The 21164-nt window shown below is 41.3% G+C and overlaps 1 protein-coding gene across 1 annotated transcript in view; it reads right to left on the bottom strand.

Moving 5' to 3' along the window:
* Positions 1–7524: 7524 nt before the first annotated feature.
* The window catches only part of PLA2R1 (phospholipase A2 receptor 1), a 58428-nt gene continuing 44788 nt past the window's right edge, over positions 7525–21164 (bottom strand). The window contains exons 22-30 of the mRNA XM_060280151.2: positions 18928–19058; positions 16987–17131; positions 14245–14483; positions 13741–13909; positions 13003–13143; positions 11104–11220; positions 9143–9319; positions 8008–8040; positions 7525–7896 (exon numbers count right to left, since the gene is read on the bottom strand). Coding sequence (XP_060136134.2) covers positions 7676–7896; positions 8008–8040; positions 9143–9319; positions 11104–11220; positions 13003–13143; positions 13741–13909; positions 14245–14483; positions 16987–17131; positions 18928–19058 — 1373 coding nt within the window. The 3' untranslated portion in view covers positions 7525–7675. The remainder of the gene's footprint in view (positions 7897–8007; positions 8041–9142; positions 9320–11103; positions 11221–13002; positions 13144–13740; positions 13910–14244; positions 14484–16986; positions 17132–18927; positions 19059–21164) is intronic.

Below are 21164 nucleotides of genomic sequence, written 5' to 3'. Positions count from 1 at the left end.
TATTTTGATTTTAATAATAATAATAATAATAATAATAATAATAATAATAATAATATTTATACCCCACCCATCTGGCTGGGGTATAAAACCTACAGATAAGAAAATACATGTCCACCAGTACAACAAGATACATAGTCACCTCTCTTGTCTTGTTTTAACATTCATTTTAATCGCTGGAAAACATATCAATAAAAATAGGCTTTCCAGATTATCTGTAATTTGCATATAATTTTGAACATAATTGATATGTGAAGTTTTGAAAGTGCAATTCAAAATTTTATTTCCCCAAAAGTAAAACAAAAACACTTCACAGTTGAAGGACAGGACTGTTTTTCCTATTCCCTTTGTTTTAAACGAAGCAGACAGTGCTGCAAAGGACTGAACCATTTATTAATGCTTTCCTAATAGCTTATTATTATACAGTACCTGTTTCACAATTACATTCTCTCACACCTACACACCCACACCCACACCCACACCCATACACCCCATAAACTCACAAACACAGAGAGTTAAACAAATCAGAGCCTGCATATTTAGAGACTAAGTGTCGTCACCCTCTTGAATTTCATCAAGGCTTTCTGAAACAAAGGCTTTAAACAAATGATTTCATCTGCAGGGAGGCTCTTGAGAAGAGGCACCCTTGTGTACGGAACACTTCAACCAGGCTTCGCTATTTGCCCTTGGACATGCATTTTGTTGCTGCTGCAGTGAAGAGATTTTATGGGAATGGTCAGGACCTTTGCACAAACACACAGAAAACCTTTTGATATGAATTAATAGAAGCTAACTGTATAATCCCGGTTTGCTTGCACAAAGCTTATAGTGACGTTAGATTATATCCACTCTTTATTGAGCATACATCATGTTCTTAATCATTCATTCCAATCCATACTTTTCAATTAATTTCCATATCATCTTCCAAAATGCAAAAAGTCTGGTCTATTAAAGGTGCCTGGTTTATGTGTTTTACTGGTTTTTATGTTATACCCAGTGTGGCAGAAAGTCACACCGCCCTAAATCCACCACTGTTGCCGAGTGGAGCAAGATGGGCTACGAACCCCTGCCCCCTGTGTACAGGTAAATATATCTATATTCATATCTATACCTTTAGTACCAAGTACTCACATTCTCCCATTTGAGGTTTCTGGAAATGGCATCTTAACATTTCATTTATCTTTAATTGTTCTTTTTGTATGCAACTTTTCCCATGAACATTTCTTTCTATCTACTGTCTCATGTTTAACTCAACCATGATTATGACGACCTGAAGCTTTGCCATTAACACTGCACAAGGATGGGATGCAATGCCTTCCGTGTATGAAAAGTGCTATGGAAATTATGACTAATTATTACTGTTGAACAAACCTGTGATGTGACTGTGGAAATAGGCATTTCTAACCTATGTGTTTTAGAAATCCATGTTCCATCACATGGGTGGGACCCAGGTGGCGCTGTGGGTTAAACCACAGAGCCTAGAGGTTGCTGATCAGAAGGTCAGCGGTTCGAATCCCTGCAACAGGGTGAGCTCCCGTTGCTCGGTCCCAGCTCCTGCCCACCTAGCAGTTCGAAAGCACATCAAAGTGCAAGTAGATAAATAGGGACCGCTCCGGCGGGAAGGTAAACGGCGTTTCCGTGCACTGCTCTGGTTCACCAGAAGCAGCTTTGTCATGCTGGCCACATGACCCGGAAGCTGTCTGCGGACGAACGCCAGCTCCCTTGGCTTATAGAGCGAGATGAGCGCCGCAACCCCAGAGTCGGACACGACTGGACCTGATGGTCAGGGGCCCTTTACCTTTACCTTTAACCTATGTGTTTTAGAAATCCATTTTCCATCACATGTCAGTGTTAGTTCAGCTTGGTAGTGTGTTTGATGCCCAGTCAAGCATGACAGCATCAAGCCATTTGAAATGAAGAGCAGGGGGGGGGGAAACATCATTGAAATCTATATGTGAAGCGACGCTGACTACAGAATGCATCTTTTCTTTAGTTCACAAAGTCAGCATTTGTGAGGGACTCTCATCGCATCTGAAGCTCAACAAAGTACCATAACATCCTAGTTTTCTGAATCTCAGTTCTGTTAGACTCTCCCAACTTTAACCTATGAAGAATTATCAGGTTCCCAGCTAGGAGAATAAAAGGAAGAAAACGTGTTGACTTTTGCCTTGGGGCAGTGGTTGTGTGTGTACCACTTGACAATTGCTGGGCACTTAAACTTCTGTTCAACAAATCAAAGCATTCATTAACTAGAATTTTAATAGCCACAAGTCTTCTGGACTAAATATGAAGAAAAATAAAATTACACTTAGCCTTATATCATCATCAAAACCAGTACTATATTATGAAAATCATGGGTCCTGTACAAGGCGGCAGAGAGGGCCCTCATTAATTGGTAAATTTTCAGGGGCGAAATAGTACACTTCCCCATGCTATATTATAAAAACCAAGGGCTCCAGGAGAGTGGTTTATTTTTTAGAACTATTTGGTCTGCAAACACTAAGTAGACAACTACTTCATTTTCGGTCAATTGTTAAGCACATATTTGTACCAGCCATAAGTAGCCTTCAATGTAGTAGTTTGTTGTCATTACCCAATAAAACGTTTGCATTTCTATTCTGTCTTTAATAAAAATTAAGCTTTACTGAAAGCCCGAGACTCCACTTTTAATAAAAGTACATAAAGTTTTGAAGGTTTCATTCCCTAATAAGTCTTCTGCCTCTGTTCAACCACCCAGTTGCACACAGTGCCAGTAACTGCACTTTTTGCAACACAACATGTGAGCAAAATATCAACAGGTCAGTACACTGAAGGGCTGAATATAATCCAAGCAGTTTGCCCCACCACTTTGGGGTGGAAAACACCCAACACCAAAAAAAAAAGTCAATGCAAAAAGGAGATAACATGGACTGAAAAGGCATAACAAATAACTCCGTATACCTTGCACCGTAAAGCGCCCCAAACTGGCAAAACATATAATAAAAATAAAATAATCAAAGAAGCCTGAAAGAGAGATAATGAAATCCTGTAAAGTGTAGTACAGTGTAGCAGTCTTTATTTTTCAAATAAAACAACTTGCATACAAATACATCATTGGTACAAGTCAGACATAAAAATGGTTTTGGCAGGCATCTTAGTAAAAACAGAAGATGCTACTGTATAATTCGGGTAAGAGGAAGGGGAAGAGAAGATTTGTTGTTGTTCAAGAGGAAATGCTTAGGTTTACAATGCTTTCTAAAACCCTCAATTTTGCATGTAGAGAAAAAGCATGAGATTTTGGAATTCTTTTGGAAGTTGATTGATGCTATCAGTGTAGACGTAGGTATAGTGTTTAGTGTATTAAGAGATTAGGAAGTTTAAAAATTTGGAAAATTTAGAATAAGGATTAATTTTTAATTTTGGTAACTGCTAAAGATGAGTAAAATTGAAATTCAGAGAGGGGGGACTTGAGGAAGTCACCCAAAGAGGTAATAATAATAATAATAATAATAATAATAATAATAATAATAACAATAATTTATACCCCGCCCATCTGGCTGGGTTTCCCCAGCCACTCTGGGCAGCTTCCAACAGAAATATTAAAATACACTAATTTCTTAAAGATTAACAGCTTCCCTAAACAGGGCTGCCTTCAGATGTCCTCTAAAAGTCTAGTAGTTATTTTTCGTTTTGACATCTAGTGGGAGGGCGTTCCACAGGGCGGGTGCCACTACCAAGAAGGCCCTCTGCCTGGTTCGCTGTAACTTGGCTTCTCGCAGCGAGGGAACCGCCAGAAGGCCCTCGGCACTGGACCCCAGTGTCCGGGCAGAGCGATGGAGGTCGAGACGTTCCTTCAGGTATACTGGACCGAGGCCGTTTAGGGCTTTAAAGGTCAGCACCAGCACTTTGAATTGTGCTCGGAAACGTACTGTGAAAGGAAATCATGATATGATAAGAATCTATATGTATTTTTTTTGGTTTGTTTTTGTTTTGTAGTGTATGTATAAGTGTGTTGTTCTAAAATGAATTTTAATTTATTTATTTTTTAAAAAGAGAGCTCTGCTAGATCAGGCTAAAGTCCCATCTAGTCCAGCATCCTGTTCTCACAGTGGCCAGAAGCCCATAAGTTGGATGTGTGACCAGTGGCGGAGGAAGAGGAGTGCAGGGGGAGTGCACCATCCCCCGGCAGCGTGATCCCAGTGGGGTGCTATCACCCCCAGGACGCCCACCATGCCCCTGGGGGCAGTGGGACGTGTGCCAGCCCTGCCCCCGTCTGTTCTCCACACACACCCCCGGTGCCAGAGCATGAAGCTCCACCACTGTGTGTGACATAATTAATACCTATTATACAGAGGCATACTGCCTCTAGCAGTGGAGGCATCCTCCTCCATGAATTTGTCTAATCTGCTTTTGAAGCCATCTACGTGGATAGCCATCAGTACATCTAGGTGAGAATTCCATAGTTAAAGTACTTCTTCGCATAACTCAGCTATCTTTTCTGCCCTAAAACTTCCAATGGCCTTTGTGATTTGAGTACAATACAAACATGTATAAACAACTAAGCAGGTGAAATCGCCAAACTCAATTAAAATTTAAGAACTATACCATTTAAAACTCAGTGCATTGTTGTGGCCCTTATTTTAGTTGGGGTTTCTAAACAATTTTGCAGTTTTTGCTGTCAGGGGCTTGTTTTGATCTCCAGTGAGAAAAGTCACATCATAATCAGCTGGACACTCTGACTGAGACAGTAATAATGCAGGCACCCCCAAACTGCGGCCCTCCAGATGTTTTGGCCTACAACTCCCATGATCCCTAGCTAACAGGACTAGTGGTCGGGGAAGATGGGAATTGTAGTCCAAAACATCTGGAGGGCCGAAGTTTGGGGGTGCCTGGTAATAATAGAATGATTAACTCTTTATGTAAATCTCTGTACAAAGAGCAAGACAAAAGCACATCAACCAGTTTTAGCTCTGCCGTCTCCGCATGAAGATGTCTTCCACTTCTTCAGCTTCATTAGATGATGCCAAGTTCTAGTATTATAGAATCATAGAATCATAGAATCATAGAGTTGGAAGAGACCACAAGGGCCATCCAGTCCAACCCCCTGCCAAGCAGGAAACACCATCAAAGCATTCCTGACAGATGGCTGTCAAGCTTCTGCTTAAAGACCTCCAAAGAAGGAGACTCCACCACACTCCTTGGCAGCAAATTCCACTGCCGAACAGCTCTTACTGTCAGGAAGTTCTTCCTAATGTTTAGGTGGAATCTTCTTTCTTGTAGTTTGAATCCGTTGCTCCGTGTCCGCTTCTCTGGAGCAGCAGAAAACAACCTTTCTCCCTCCTTTATATGACATCCTTTTATATATTTGAACATGGTTATCATATCACCCCTTAACCTTCTCTTCTCCAGGCTAAACATACCCAGCTCCCTAAGCCGTTCCTCTTTTCCCATACCACTCAAAGTTATATATATTTATTTATCATGATCCCCGCCTTACTCAATTTCTTCCTCCAAAGAGCCCTGAAAGTTCACTTAGTAGATGCTAAAGCAGCCTTTGCCAACCTGGTGCTCTCCAGATGTTTTAGACTTAACTCCCATCAGCCCTAGCCAGGGTTTGTAGTCCAAAACATCTGGATTGTGGATTTATAGTCCAAAACATATGGAAGGCATCAGGTTGGCAATGGCTGTGCCAACAGAGATTGAAGATCTGGCCATGCATGTAACACTCTTGTGAGCTTTAATTAATACTTTTTAAATGAAGTCATCCAACTGTGAATACACGCTTTATAATAATAACATCTGATTGATTGACATTTATTACAGCCATTGGCCCATCACACAACAATTCATAACATCTGCTTCCTTGTGAAAACACTGAATGACACATATCTGTGGGTCCTATTTGATGTCACTGTGTCCTGAGATTTTAGCATTTGCGAAAATGACTTCTGTGTAATCAATGTAGTTTTGAAATGATTCCTCCTCCTGCCAATCACATTAGTCAGTCTCTCCACAAAGGAAGTGGTAGTCAAGCAACATGCCTTAGAAGCAGCTTATCCAGTATTTACTACTATACTTCTTATCTGATGAAATAGCCACACTTAAGTTGATCAGAAGAACCGTACGGTCTGCAGTGGTTTCTTTCTTTTTCTTTCCCCCCATCCCCTCTGGATGCAAACTTTTCTGCCTGGGAGGACTCACTTCATTAGTACTTTACCACTAAACTGAAAGCACAGGACGTTAATTTCATGCGACATGCTGCTTAAGTGTTCTCATTTCCCATCTGGCTAGAACAATTATTATTCTGACTTGGAAGGCTATGTCTGTGACACATCTTCCTTAACTTGGAAAGTATAGTTCTCTGAGGAAAGCAAATAAGAATGGAGCCCTTTAACCCCAGCGGTGTTATTTTTGGGGATGGGAATGAGGAACTGTATTATATGAGAACAAGCTTTAGCAACCCAACTCTCTTGTTACAGAAGTCGCTTTGCAATTTCAGAACTAATCAATTTTTACAATTTATGTTGCAAGGACAATGAGCTAACCTTCTTTTTCCTTCCTTGGAAGAAAGTGCCTCACTTCCCTAAAACCAAAAAGAGAACTTGCTTTTGTATTGGTTTCTTTAGCTCAGACATGTTTTCATACACACCATTATTAGAAGCTTTATGAAAGAAGACACATGAAGGGTATGTGGAAACCATAGCTGACAAGCACTGAGGAGAAACGAACTCAGCCCACTCCAAACCACTACAGTGGAGAGTTGCTATGATGTACCTTTCACAGACCCTTTCACACAGTGAAATAAGAGAATTCTAGTCCATGGAAGAGGAGAATAATAAGGCATGGGGTGCTGGTATTTTGAATCCTCCTAAGGATTTTGATTCCAGCAGCATCACAGAAGGTCATGTTCTCCAAGGTACCATCCTTAGACATCACTCAATGACTGCTTACTAAAGAGTCTTGCGCTGGAGAACCTTGTGCTTGATCTTGATTCTTCCAGTGGGTTTACTGGACGATAAATATCAATACAGTGGTACCTCGGTTTATGAACACAATTGGTTCCAGAAGTCTGTTCATAAACTGAAGCGTTCATAAACTGAAGCGAACATTCCCATTGAAAGTAATGGAAAGTGGATTAATCTGTTCCAGACGGTCCGCGGAGTACTTAAACTGAAGCGTTCATAAACTGAAGCGAACTTTCCCATTGAAAGTAATGGAAAGTGGATTAATCCGTTCCAGACGGGTCCGCGGAATACTCAACCTGAAGCGTACTTAACCCGAAGCATGGGTGTAATTGGTTCCGGAAGTCTGTTCATAAACTGAAGCGTTCATAAACTGAAGCGAACTTTCCCATTGAAAGTAATGGAAAGTGAATTAATCCGTTCCAGATGGGTCCGCGGTGTTCGTAAACTGAAAATTCATAAACCGAGGTGTTCATAAACCGAGGTTCCACTGTAGCATCATATCTGCTTCAAGTCTGTGCACTAACTTCCATATATAGCAATGAACATATAACATGGTGTAGGCTGTAGTAGGTCTCTTCCATTCTCGATCAGTCAAAAGCTGATTACAAAAGGGTACAGGCACACAATGATCTGATCTTACATTGTGATAAGAACACGAAATTGTTTTTAATTGTACAGGCTGAATATATAATATTTTGTATTAAATGAATGTGTTCTTGGTCCTTATTGCTGTATCATTGAATTTCATCGTTCTTCTCAAGATTGCAAATGAGGATGCTTTCTTCAATGGGTGGAGTGTCAGAGTTTGCTTCTTCTGGACAAGCACTTCTCGGCTGCAGCATCCTTCTAAACAGATGGGTGGGTTTGTTCAAGCACCACCAACATGCAAATATAGCACTGGCAGCTATCACAAATGTCAATAATACCACCAAGACCACAATTCTACGGTACGATACTGGGAAAGGTGAAGGAGGAGAGGAGAAAACATTAAGTGAAATAACACTACATTTTGTTTTTAGCTTCAATTTCTCTGACTGAGATATAGCAAAGTTATTACAAAACATACCTTTAACGGGCTGTACTGAAATTTCATGATGAGCTGAAAAATAATAATAACCCAGAATTGAACAGTGCACAAGAGTGGGTTTGCACAATTAACTGCTTAAATGGTAATACACAGAAGATATTGTTCTGTAGCCATCAAGTCAAGTCTCACATTTATTAAATTCATCTACATGAAAAAAGAACTTGAGAACCAAGGAACAAATCTGGCCAGGCAATAACATCAATACCTTAACTAAAAATGGTCCAGTTAAAGGACATTTTATCAACAATTAACCATTCATTCTTCTAGCAACAAAAATGCTTTTGGTTTTTATTCACATTGTACAGGGTTCTGTACATATAGTGTTTAACCAACTAGCAATGCAGTCCTAATACCTTACTTGGAATAGAAGTAATCACAACTGATTCAATGAAAGTAATTGAAAGGGAATCCCACAGGAAAGTGATGAAGTAGTACGTTTCTTGCTCACTAACAGGAATCAATTTTCAGTATCCAACCAAGTGACAGGAAAAAAACCCTACTCAAGATATGCGATGGGAGCAACAAAACTGATGCTGTGGGAAGCTGGGCTGCTGATGTGGTGGCGTCTCTGCTACTCCATAGAGCCCTGCTGACAGGAGGTAGGATTTTTACTGGTGCCAATAATCTGATTACTGACAAAGCATAAGTTGGAAGGCTAGAATTTGAAGAGGAAACATCAAACATCTCCTTTGACAACGCCCGCCTCCAGCTCTCCCAATTTTGTATTTTGACATTTGTGTTTAGATCAGGGGTTGTCAACCTGGTCCCTACCGCCCACTAGTGGGCGTTTCAGGATTTTAGGTGGGCGGTAGGGGGTTCTACGGCACAAGGTCAATCCTCCTTTCATCGAACACTGGTGGGCGGTAAGGAAATTTTACCATCAAGAAAGATGCATTAGTGGGCGGTAGGTATAAAAAGGTTGACTACCCCTGGTTTAGATAGATGTGTTACTTGATTTGTTTGCTTTTTTTGTATGTGTCTACAGTTGTCTTGGCTTGGGGGGGGGGGATGTTCTGAGCATCACCTGTTTTTCTTCTGCAGATTTTCAGGTGTGCTCCCCCAGGCCCAAAAAGATTGGGGACCCGCATATGTTGTTTTAAATGTAGATTCATACCTGTGCTTCTTTTGCATACAAATCCTTTTTTATCTTGGCAGGTTGATGATTGCCAGACTCCATCTGTGGTCCTTAAGGCAATACATACTTTTCCTGTCAGCTGACCTAGATCAGGTTCTTGGATGCCCCAGTTTGAATATTGAATGGGGGAACCATCAAACCACGTTATTGTATTGTCTATGGGCAAAAAAAATATTGAAATCATTATACAGCTGTGCAAAGCAGAATGTAATTCCAGTTGTCACCTTCCTTCCCCAATATTTGCTTACATCAGAACTGAAATTTTGTTTGGGTTTTCTAAGAGCATCTATGAGCAGAATACCATATTTTGTTGCTTCCTGTATAAAAACTAAGCGGTTTTTTGAGGTCTGCAGAGGTGAGGGTACGTTCCACCTAGCTTTATCCACCTCCAAGCAAGACCAAGGAATAAGAAGGTGTTCTCCTTGCCATAGAAGTTAAGCTATTTTGGAGGCGTTAATGGAATATTTATGAAAATTCATTTTCTTTGGGGATCTACCCTCGTTTTTTTTAAAATGCAATGTGTTTTTTATTTTCATTTTTTTTAAAAAAATATTGGTTTTTAAGTGTCTGCTGCTCACAGCCTTTGGGATGGAGTGGGTTACAACCCCCCCAAAGTTATTTATTTATTTATTTATTTCATAAACTTCATATCGCTTGATTGTAAAAAACAAAAAAACCTCAAAGCAATTTACAAATGATCAAACAGTAAAACCAAAAAAGTTCACAACCGTACTCGAAATAATAAAAGGAAGTGTTTCCTCTAAGTCCAAATGTTTAATTCAGCTGCAGTGCCAATACTGTGTCCTTCCAAAATTATTTTGGAATCATCCCACAAACCTGTAACAAGCCTATAAGCGCAGTTCAGCAGAAAGAAATCTCTAAATAAGATTTGTCAATGTGCAAAACAGAAATGCTTCTGGGCTCTCTGGTAATGGTACCTATAAGAATTCCAATTCATGTTAGGAACATTTAAGAACTTTGGCATAGGAACACTGACCCCGCAAGACGCTTAAAATTGTATGTACTGATTATTACTCTTTTAAATTTGTAAATTTCATGACATTGTAACTTGCTCCCAGATTGGTCACGATGGAGTGTCAATTTTAAACAAACAAACAAACAAACAAATATGCCTTGACTTGTATTTCCTTCCCTTTTTAGTATTGGGAAGAATGCTTATAGCAGGATAAGATGTAATAATAACTCTGGGCGGCTTCCATCACATATAAAAAAACATAATAAAACATCAAAGGCTTCCTGATACAGAGCTGCCTTCTGATGTCTTCTAAAAGACATCTCCTTGACATCTGATGGGAGGGCGTTCCACAGGGAGAGGACTACTGCCAGGAAGCCCTTGAAAAATGTGCCCGGGCTGAACAATGTGGGTGGAGATGTTCCTTCAGATATGGCAGGGGATAGCAGAAGATAGAAGGAACAACATTGACCAAAAGGTGTGGCAGGGTGTGTGTGGGGAGAAACCTGGAGGAAGCAACAACCGGCTTTCCTTCCAGACCATCTGTATTTCAAACACAGAGACTTACCGGTACTTAATAGTAGGTATTCAGACTAAGGAATTAGCCCATAAGAGGAAATGCAACAGAAGCAAAGTGATCATGTAGCCAGAATGTGGCAGTGTGTCTTACCAACTACAGTGGTACCTTTGGTTTAGAACTTAATTCGTTCCAGAGGTCCGTTCTTAACCCGAGGTACCACTTTAGCTAATGGGGCCTCCCACTGCCGCTGCTGCGCAATTTCTGTTCTCATCCTGAGGTAAAGTTCGTAACCTGAGGTACTACTTCCGGGTTAGTGGAGTCTGTAACCAGAAGTGTTTGTAACCCGAGGTACCACTGTATATGTTAACTAATGAGCAAAGCAACTTGCCCTGTAAAGACAACTATACAGAAATGGATGGATGTATCTGCTCAATTCCCTTTACTTACTCTCAGTAGCGAACTGGATATTCAGCCAAATCGTTTCAACTGAAGGCCCAGAAGAATACAATTCTTCCAGAAGAAAAGCATTTTCATGTTCATCTGCAATAGTTAGAAGATTAGAACCTGAGGATGAAAGCAGAGAGAGAGATTTATGCATGATTTGCTTAAAAACCAACAGTCTCTCACAACGCTATCTGAACTCTATGTATTGCTATCAAATGCAATGAGCAGACCATGCCAGTACATTGCCAATTGCAATAGTTTCCAGTTTGTTTCTAGGCTCAGTTATTTGAAGTGCTAGTTTTTACTTTTAAAGTTAGAACCTGAGTGCCTAAAGGAATGCTTGCCCTCACATGTGCCTCCTTGGAACCTAAGATCTTAATCAGAGACCTTCTCCTTTTGTCCCCACCAAGTGAAGTACAATGGGAGGGTACTACTAAGCAGCCCTTCATCCACCGATGACACACTCCCTGTGTGATGCTCACCTTATGGAGTTTGCCTATCTTAATGTCAGTTCAGCAGCAGGCAAAGACTTTATTTTAAAAGAAACCTTTCATGTTTTACCTTCAAATCTATGTTTTGTTTCTGTGTGTGCATGCAACTAAGTTAACATATATTTCTGTTTTATTGTTTTGTTTTTGTATTTCTTGACTACATAAACTGCCCTGATAAATCACTGAATGGTAGGGCATTGATACTCAAATATGAACAGTACTACATAAATACCCCCTCCCCATTAAATCCTCAGCTAGCTTCCATGATACTCTGAATCATTACTCAACATCATGGGTGCAACCTTGGATCAAGAAACATTGTCACGTTAATTCAAGATATATATTTACAGAGTTTGGATGAGCAAGGCTGCACAATAATCTAAAGAGGAAGTTGCATGGGTCTGTTTCATTGCAATTTTCTCTTGCAGGCATGTGAATTTCCCCCTCCTTGGTAGCTCTGGGACCTGCGCACCAACAAAAAAGCCTAGCAAAAAAAATTCCAGGCTAGGCCTTCTGATGATGTAGGCCTTCTGATGATGTCTGGTATGAAGAAAAACAAAATTACATGCACAGCAAGATTACATACTTCCTCATTCCAAAGCAACACCAATAACCTTTCCATAGTGGTTTCCATAAATGCAATGGTTCAGGTGAAGGGTTGCCAGACTCAATAGAGGACAGGACTTCTGTGCCTTTAATTGCCCTGCTCTCTTTTGAGACTGGAAACCTTAAAGAGAAACCAGCAGACCCTTTGCTTGGAAATTAAACAAAGGGTCTGCTGGTTTCCCTTTAAGGTTTCCAGACTCAAAAGAGAGCAGGGCAATTAAAGGCACAGAAGTCCTGTCCTCTATTGAGTCTGGCAACCCTATTCAGGTGTGCCCAGCAAGGCCAAGCTGGAACTGGGGAGGTATAGCAGTAGACTATCCCCCAAAATCTCAGAAACAAACCACCTCCAGAAACAGAATAGTTCTGCTTTTGGAGTTTTTGTGTCTATACTAGCCATAACAATATTAACCAGATTTCCCCCCAGTAAGGGGAAATCTGAAGTAACAAGCAGGGGGTGGGGTGGGGTGGGGTGCAGAATTTTGGATGCATTCAAGTCAAACATGATGCTGTGGATGGCTGTTGTAATTGCATGTAAATTGCCTAGTTACTTTTTATTTTAAAAATACAGTATTCAGAGTACAATGAACTAATAACATACAGTAATGTGTGAAGTGGCCATGGACTCACCACTTTGGCAGTACCAGAGATTTATCTAGCTTTCTCTGGACTGCATCTGCTATGCTGAACAACATCAAAGCAGATCAATAGTCTTTGAAATAACTTCTCTGAAACGTTGAAAAGAACACTGACGATTAGGCAATGCAAGGCCATAAATCCTCTGCCAATTTTTCCACCAACAGATTACCTCGCTTTTTGCAGAATTCAAATGCTTCATCAAAGTCTGAGTTCTCTAAAACTGTGGAAAAGCTGTAGCAGCTCCTTTCAAATTTTATCCAAGGGACAGGTTTTTCATCACACAGTCCCTTATATTCAGTTGGCTTCTCCTCTGTGACAGAAGGAATAGTTTAGCCACAACAGAAAGACAGAATTTGCTCTCCAGAGGTCTAACAAATTCTGCATTAGCCTATTGAGACAAATATATTACATTAGCACCAGTCCTAGGTCTGTAGAAGAGTACTTGTGTACCTTATGCCTAGGGTACCGGTATGTACATTACCGAAAACTGGGAGGAAATGGGGCAACTCTCTGCTTTTAAGTAATCTTTTGCTTTTTTAAAAGGAACTTCCCCCCAAGAACTATGAAGCATGCTGTGGGCTCATGACATAATATTTTCTACTCCTTCACTGTACTCTTTTATTTTTTTATCAGCTTAGCCCCAGGCAGCCAACTCCTTCCCATCACAAAGAACCAGCTCAACTGAGCAAACTGGTTGCACTTCTAGTCGTATTTGGGGAAAGCTGCCTTCTTTCCTTAGGCAGGCATGTTATTACAAAGTCTGATTATTTACAACACAGGCGAAATATATCTCAACATGGAGCATTTTAAACAAGACCCTTTCCTCATTTTAACTTCCTTAAGACAATGCTCAGAGGCCAGAATGGGCTCTTTGCTGAGTGTTTAACGTGAGAAAGAACCAGCTTACGGGGTGGAATATGGCAAACTGCCCCAGTCAGAAGTCTCTCACAATCAGTGCTTCTCCAGCGTCCGTCAATATCAATGTAGACACAGCTTCCAGAGGTCTGTGATTCCTCATCTCTCCAGAAAGTATGCGGAGGGTTGGTACCATCTGACCATTCAAAATTAAGGCCTTTCTGACAAAAGAAATGTTTGATTACCTCTAGCAGTTCACAAACTCTTTCTCACAAAATTGCAGCCCATCCTCTCTCAGACAGAAATCTCTCCCAGTCCCAAATAGAGATGCCAAGGATGGGCCCTCGGACCCTCGTGCAATGCAGGTGTTCTACCACTGAACTGCAGCCTCTCCCAGTATTTTTTTCAAAAAAGGTACTTTTAGAGGCAAATGGTAATAGAGACACACAGACACAGAGAGTTTTATTTACAAACTCAACATGTTTAGCCACTGAAGGGGTAAATTTGAACGTACGTGCTAAATCACAGCAAAGGAACAAATCTTTTAAATACCTACATCTGAAGTGGATAATCCAATCCAGTGGGCAAAGCCTAGTCGATTAACAATTACAGTGAGGAAGGCTTGGTGATAGTGGTCTGAAATGCTGACCAATTCAGCCCCATTTTCCTTGCAGGTTTTTAAAGCCATGTACCAAGTCATATTCCCACGGATTAATGTATATGTCTTGTTTGCATATTCTAAAGTATCTGGTACTGGGTACATCACGGAAGAGTGTATGACATTTCTAGACATATCTGTGACAAGAATAAAATGAAAGATCAAGAGTCACCCGGAAAGCCGTAGAAAACCTTTTCAGCTTAATGTATGCTATTAAGAAATTTACATTTTCAAACAGGATATAGCAATGTCTGAAAGTAATATAAGTAACAACTAAATTAGTCTATTAAAAGCAGCAAGGAAAAACCCCCAAACAAAATAGATATTAGAAGATATTATGGTACATAATACTATTACCAGAACTTGTTAAAAATTCATCCAAAGGAGGAATAAATAATAAAATCACATTTTTCGTTGGCTCAGCATTTGAAAACCTTGAAAGCACCAATCACTGCACAGACTTGGACCAGAACTGAATTGTAGCATAAAGGAACCAGTTGTGCCTTTTCACTGACACTAGCACTGAGTGCTCACTGGAAGGAAAGATCCTGAAGCTTAGGCTCCAATACTTTGGCCACCTCATGAGAAGAGAAGACTCCCTGGAAAAGACCCTGGTGTTGGGAAAGATTGAGGGCACAAGGAGAAGGGGACGACAGAGGGCGAGACGGTTGGACAGTGTTTTCAAAGCTACCAATATGAATTTGACCAAACTGTGGAAGGCAGTGAAAGACACGCTCTGGTCCATGGGGTCAAGAAGAGACACGGACACGACTAAACAACAACAACAACAACAACAAGCACTTTAAAGCATAGTTAAAAGGCATAAGCCCCATAATAGCACATCACAGATCAAGCTGTAAGTGCTTTGAGAATTTAAGTTCAGAAATTATCTTTATGCTGAATTTTAAATTACATTACCATAACAAAGAGAGTGAATATGACAATTCTCCAAGCAGTTTCAACTAAGTTGTTGCATGCACAGATTGGGGTCTGCACACATAATGGAACTTAGCCTCTCTTCCCTCTTTGCCCCCTAAATTTGTTCTGGAAGGTTGGGGGAACCCCCAGAATAGGTGTGGGGGGAGTGTGGTAGGAAGGAGACGGGGGGGGGGGAAGGTCCCATTGCATGAGTGGACCGCATTCCCATGTGCATAAGCCCCACCATGTTGAATCCTACCCAAAGGAAACAGACTCTGAGCAGGACTTAGTTGAATGGAACTCTATGAATCACTCTTGCTTATGGGGTGCTACTACTAGTATCCAAATACAGTGGTACCTCGGTTTTTTAATGTCTCTGTTTGATGAACGTTTCAGTTTTCGAACGCTGTAAACTTGGAAGTAAATGCTTTGGTTTTCGAACATGCATTGGAAGTCGAACATGCCACGCAGCTTCCGTATTGAGTTTTTGGTTTTCAAACGTTTTGGAACTCAAACAGTCTTCCGGAATGGATTATGTTTGAAAACCAAGGTACTACTGTAAGGACAAGAGTTTTCCTCTGCTCTAGGGTGACATCTGCTACTAGTAAAAAATAAAATAAAATCATATGATGAAGCTTGAAGTAATCTTGGGAAATGGGAAGAGTGAAAAGCTCAACCACTAATCTTAGCCAGTAGGACTGTAAAATGCCCAAACATTCACTAGAGAGAAAACATTTCATGTTTCATTTCCAAAGAAGAGAGCAGAGATACAAATGTACCATTGCAGCTGGATGATTATAGGCCATTTTTGTCTCATAATACTGTTGTGTCTACTATTTATTAAATTGCTTACTAAAATTAACTCAGAGCAATTTATGACTCATATGGCATCTTAAAATATCATTTGCTTGTATTTGCTTTAAGATAACTCACTGGGGATTGACAAAACTGGGAGAAAAAAGACACAGAAAGGAAAAAGAAGAGCTTCTATTTTTTTGGCAGACCTTTAAAACCCCACTATGCCATTTGTTTAAAAGCAAACCCTGTGCATTCTCTTGATTGTAAGCTAAAGATCAGTCCCATGCCAAAAACTGCACCCCCTGAAAAGTAGCTCCACTGTAGCAGCCAACAGAACCAAGAGAGATACCGTATGTGGAAAGAGCAGCACCAACTAGCAGTTTACTGTATAGCAGAATGGGGAGGGTGCTGGCCCATTCACTTCCCACTTCTCACTCTTCTAAAATCCAATTACTAATTGTAGCAGTAAGCACTGAGGGTAGGGGAAATGCTTATTCTGTGTTCTGCACAATGCCAGGAACACTGTTGGAGCAAAATAAATGTTAAATAGTAAGTTAATCCCATACTATGACTATTACACCTCCTGAAGTGCTAATATGCCTTGGAAATTTTCTTACACAGAAAAAGAACAGAACATACATGCTTACAAAAACAAATGTTACATGACTTATGGTACTTTTTTTTGCCTCTGAGGGCCACAGGTGTAGCAATGGGTGTGTGCTCAGGACCTGCCCAAACACAAACACAAACACACACTCGCTCAACAGATGTGCATATACTCATTCAACACACACAATAGTTTTTCAATCCTCCAGCTACTTATCTGGGAGTAACCCCTGTAAATTCAGTAAGACTTAATTTGGAGTAGACATATATAAGTGCCTTTTTAGAGGGGGGGGTAGTAGGGAAAAAATAATTTTTTACCTTGAGCCTTTTGGCAGATAAACCCATTACTTTCCCCACAGTTTTCTAGGTGCCATTTTCCCATTAAACTGAAGCTAGGCTTATTTAATATGGAAGCACATAGCGGGGCTTTTTCTTGGATTCCAGTACTGTGATCACTGTGATTCTGTAATCAATACATTATGATGGAAATCACTGTGAGAACAACACACACACACACACACACACACACATATACATATACATGTGTCATATTAACAAAACAATCATCAGAAAAAATAGAGATTACTCAGTAGATACAGTAATGAGAAGACCCTAAGCCTTTTATGAAAGAGCAATAGATTTCCCAGTACTTAAAACAGGCACCCCCAAACTTCGGCCCTCCAGATGTTTTGGACTACAATTCCCATCTTCCCCAACCACTGGTCCTGTTAGCTAGGGATCATGGGAGTTGTAGGCCAAAACATCTGGAGGGCCGCAGTTTGGGGATGCCTGACTTAAAAAATAACAAAGTTTAATGAAAATGCAGACTAATAGTGAATTTATGAAGGCCATGCTGGATCAAGCCAAAGGCAACTTATTCTAACATTGGCCCATGGGCAGCCAGAAAGCAGTATCCAAGTGCAACAGCACTCTTCTCACTTGTGATTCCCAGCAACTGGCATTCAGAGGCAGCCTGACTTCGATAGTTCAGGTAGAGCATAACCATCATGGCTAGTAGCCATCATAGCTGCCAAGTCCGGGTCGTAAAGATCCAGGATCGGCAGCGCGCGCATGACCGGAAGTTGCGTGACGCGACTTCCGGTGGCGCTTTGCCCTTCTATGGGCACCAGAAAATGGCGGCGCCGGCGCTGGAAGTCGCTTCCGCGCATGACCGGAAACACGTAAAAGCGACTTCCGGCGCCGGCGGCGCCATTTTCTGATGCCCATAGAAGGGCAAAGCGCCACCGGAAGTCGCGTCACGCAACTTCCGGTCATGCGCGGAAGCGACTTCCGGCGCCGCCATTTTCTGGTGCCCATAGAAGGGCAAAGCGGCACCAGAAAAATGGCCGCTGGGCAGAAGCCAATTTAAGGGACAATACCGGGATTTTCCACCAAACGGGAGACCGCCGGGAAACGGTAAGAAAAAAGGGGTTTTCCCGGCGGATACGGGATACTTGGCAGCTATGGTAGCCATTAATAGCCTTAATCCCCCTGTGCAATCCTGTCTACCAGCTGTCTATCAGCTCCATCTGGTACGCAGGCTGAGACCCTACCTGCTCGCAGACCGCCTTGCCAGAGTGGTGCATGCTCTAGTTAACTCCCGCTTGGACTACTGCAATGCACTCTACGTGGGGCTACCCCTGAAGGTGACCCGGAAACTACAACTCATCCAGAATGCAGCAGCCAGACTGGTGACTGGGAGTGGCCGCCAAGACCATATAACACCGGTCCTGAAAGACCTGCATTGGCTCCCAGTACATTTCTGAGCACAATTCAAAGTGTTGGTGCTGCCCTTTAAAGCTTTAAACAGCCTCGGCCCAGTATACCCCCACCGTTCAGCCCAGACACTGAGGTCCAGCGCCAAGGGCCTTCTGGTGGTTCCCTCACTGCGAGATGTGAGGTTACAGGGAACTAGACAGAGGGCTTCTTGGTAGTGGCACCCGTCTTGTGGAACACCTTCCCATCAGATGTCAAGGAAATAAACAACTATCTAACTTTTAGAAGACATCTGAAGGCAGCCTTGTTTAGGGAAGTTTTTAATGTTTGATGTTTCATTGTGCATTTAATATTTTGTTGGGAGCCGCCCACAGTCGCTGGGGAAACCCAGCCAAATGGGCGGGGTATAAGTAATAAATTATCATCATCATTATTATTATGACATTTTTTATTAGAAAGGACTGAAAAGGAGGATACAAAAAAAAGCCAATGTCAAAAAACGCACAAACAAAAACTCCACACAAAGCTACTTTTAACACTTGCCTGCACTGCTTCTACTGGATACCAGTTGGAATATTCCACCTCTTTCCCATTGACCCATCTTTCATAATCAGTACTCTGCAGACCAATCCAGACATTCGATTTATGCCCAAACAGATTCATTGTTATGAAAGCTAGACAAGGAAATCACAGTTAGAAATGAATCACCATAAGTATAAATCAAGCAATTGATGATGACAGACTTTGTTAACTCATTAAGAACAGAAGCAAAACAGATAAGTTAGTCTCTACTCAGTGGCACTTTACAGAGGCTGAAGTCACATGGAAGTGAGAAACGAAAAGACTACTGATTAAGTCAGTGGGAAATGACCTGATGTAATGATGTTTTCTTTCCCCACCTACTCTGTGGTGTATTTTGCCTCTTGTGTGTGGTACAACAGAGGCTAACACAGCCTGATCTATGCCTATTTACTCGAAAATAAGTCCTGGTGAATTAATTGAGCCTTAATTCTAGGTAACTCTTCCCACAATTGTGACCACCCACTTGAAGTTTTCTTTGGAAGGGAAATGAAGAAGCATTCTTCACCGCAGTCTAGTCCTCAGCTGTTCCACTATCTTTCCAAAAAGGTCATTTGCTCTGGCGGAAGCCAGAACAATAAATGCAGTCAAAACAATAGAACAAGAAATGAGGGCCCAATACGTGACAGACACAGACAACAGCAGCTTCTTCTTCTCCTTTTTCCTCCCAGAGAACGTGTGAAATGGCAAAAAGGTTGTCATGCCAGGCACAGTTACATGGGAGTAACTCAGGCTTGCTTTCAAGCAACCTCCCTATATAGCTCTCTGTACCTCTGTCTCCTTTGTACTGTCAGTTTCCAAGTTTATTTGCCAAGGCTGAATGCAGTGGCATACTTTGCCAATGCAAATACAAGATTGGGTGATAGTGATAGTGTTTAGATCTGGCACCTTACCCTAGCAAGCACTGGCACTGGTTAGTATCAGTATTTTGGAAGTTTTTACCCGATGCTATTTTTGCTCTTTTTCAATATCAGTTTAGAACCCACCTCCTGTGAATAGAAGGCAGGTCTAAGGCCATTTCCTACGTGAGGCAGGAATCCTTGATCCTCAAGTAACCAACCTTTAATTATGGAGGAGGTTACGAGGGCAGCAACAAGTGACTTCCTCTTAAGGCCATGTTTTAGGCATCTGAAGATGTCTGAGATGGAGGACAGCCCATTTGCCCACATGGATAAAGTGCACAAGGCCATACAAAATCTATGCAGTGGCCTGTTTCACCTCTTTTAGTGTGAGATGTGACAGCAAGTCATCAGAACCCATGGACAGGATAACTTTAGCTACAGGACATGTTTTTAGGGAAGTCATTGGTCTTTGGAGAATATATGGGACAGATTTCAATCAAATCAGAAGAGGCTGGTATGCTTTCCTCCAAAACACTTCTGAAAGCTATGTATATCTATTTCTTAATGACACATTTATTCTTTTGGCCCCTGGCTGAACCCAGGTGGAGAGAGTGAAGTGTCTGCCAGTATGTATAGTGTTACATAAGTACATTTTCAGATACTGCCCTAAGCCACATACTCCCAAACCTTCCCTTCCTATCTGGGAGGAAGTGCCGAAGCCATTGGGTGTCTACAAATTGTCTTTCTGCTATTGTTTTGACATTGCCTTTTGATTTTTGCAGTTCTTAAAGAGCTCAGCAGAAATCTTGTTTTGCTGTCTGAGGCAGGAAGACAAATAGACATCGTGTGTGTGTGTGTGTGTGTGTGTGTGTGTGTGTGTGTGTGTGTCTCAGTCCGTCCCAAATGCCAGAAAACGGTTTTAGCCCTGTTTTCTGTTCCCAAGAGATGGGACCTTTCCCAGAATGAAATGAGAATATACATCTCTTTTGAAATCATTACTCCCCTCTCCCCCGAAAATACATTTCTCCTCTTTTAACTACAGACTTCAAAGTACAGCTGGAAGAGATGATCTGTAGTGGTAACTAAACGATGGGCAGTAGTATTTTACAGCCATAGTAGAAAACAACAAATATTTGAATCTAGCACAGAAAGCTCATTCAGGTCATATTATTTTTAGTGTTGAAGGAATCGTATTTGGATCCTCTCAGTACCAATACTTAAGAATAACGACTGAAGCTGTTACAACTCACTTGTGGTTTTATTTAAGGTGCACAGGTTATCTCTCGGTTCTGCCTGTGATCCTATTCATAAAACAAACAAATAAACAAAAAATCTTTATAGTGTTGTTATGAAATGGTT

The sequence above is a fragment of the Zootoca vivipara genome, chromosome 1 (assembly GCF_965207765.1).
Source record: "Zootoca vivipara chromosome 1, rZooViv2.hap1.1, whole genome shotgun sequence".
NCBI classification, from domain to species: Eukaryota; Metazoa; Chordata; class Lepidosauria; order Squamata; family Lacertidae; genus Zootoca; species Zootoca vivipara.
The sequence above is the reverse complement of the archived record's forward strand: the minus strand, read 5'-3'. Positions and strand labels throughout refer to the sequence as shown.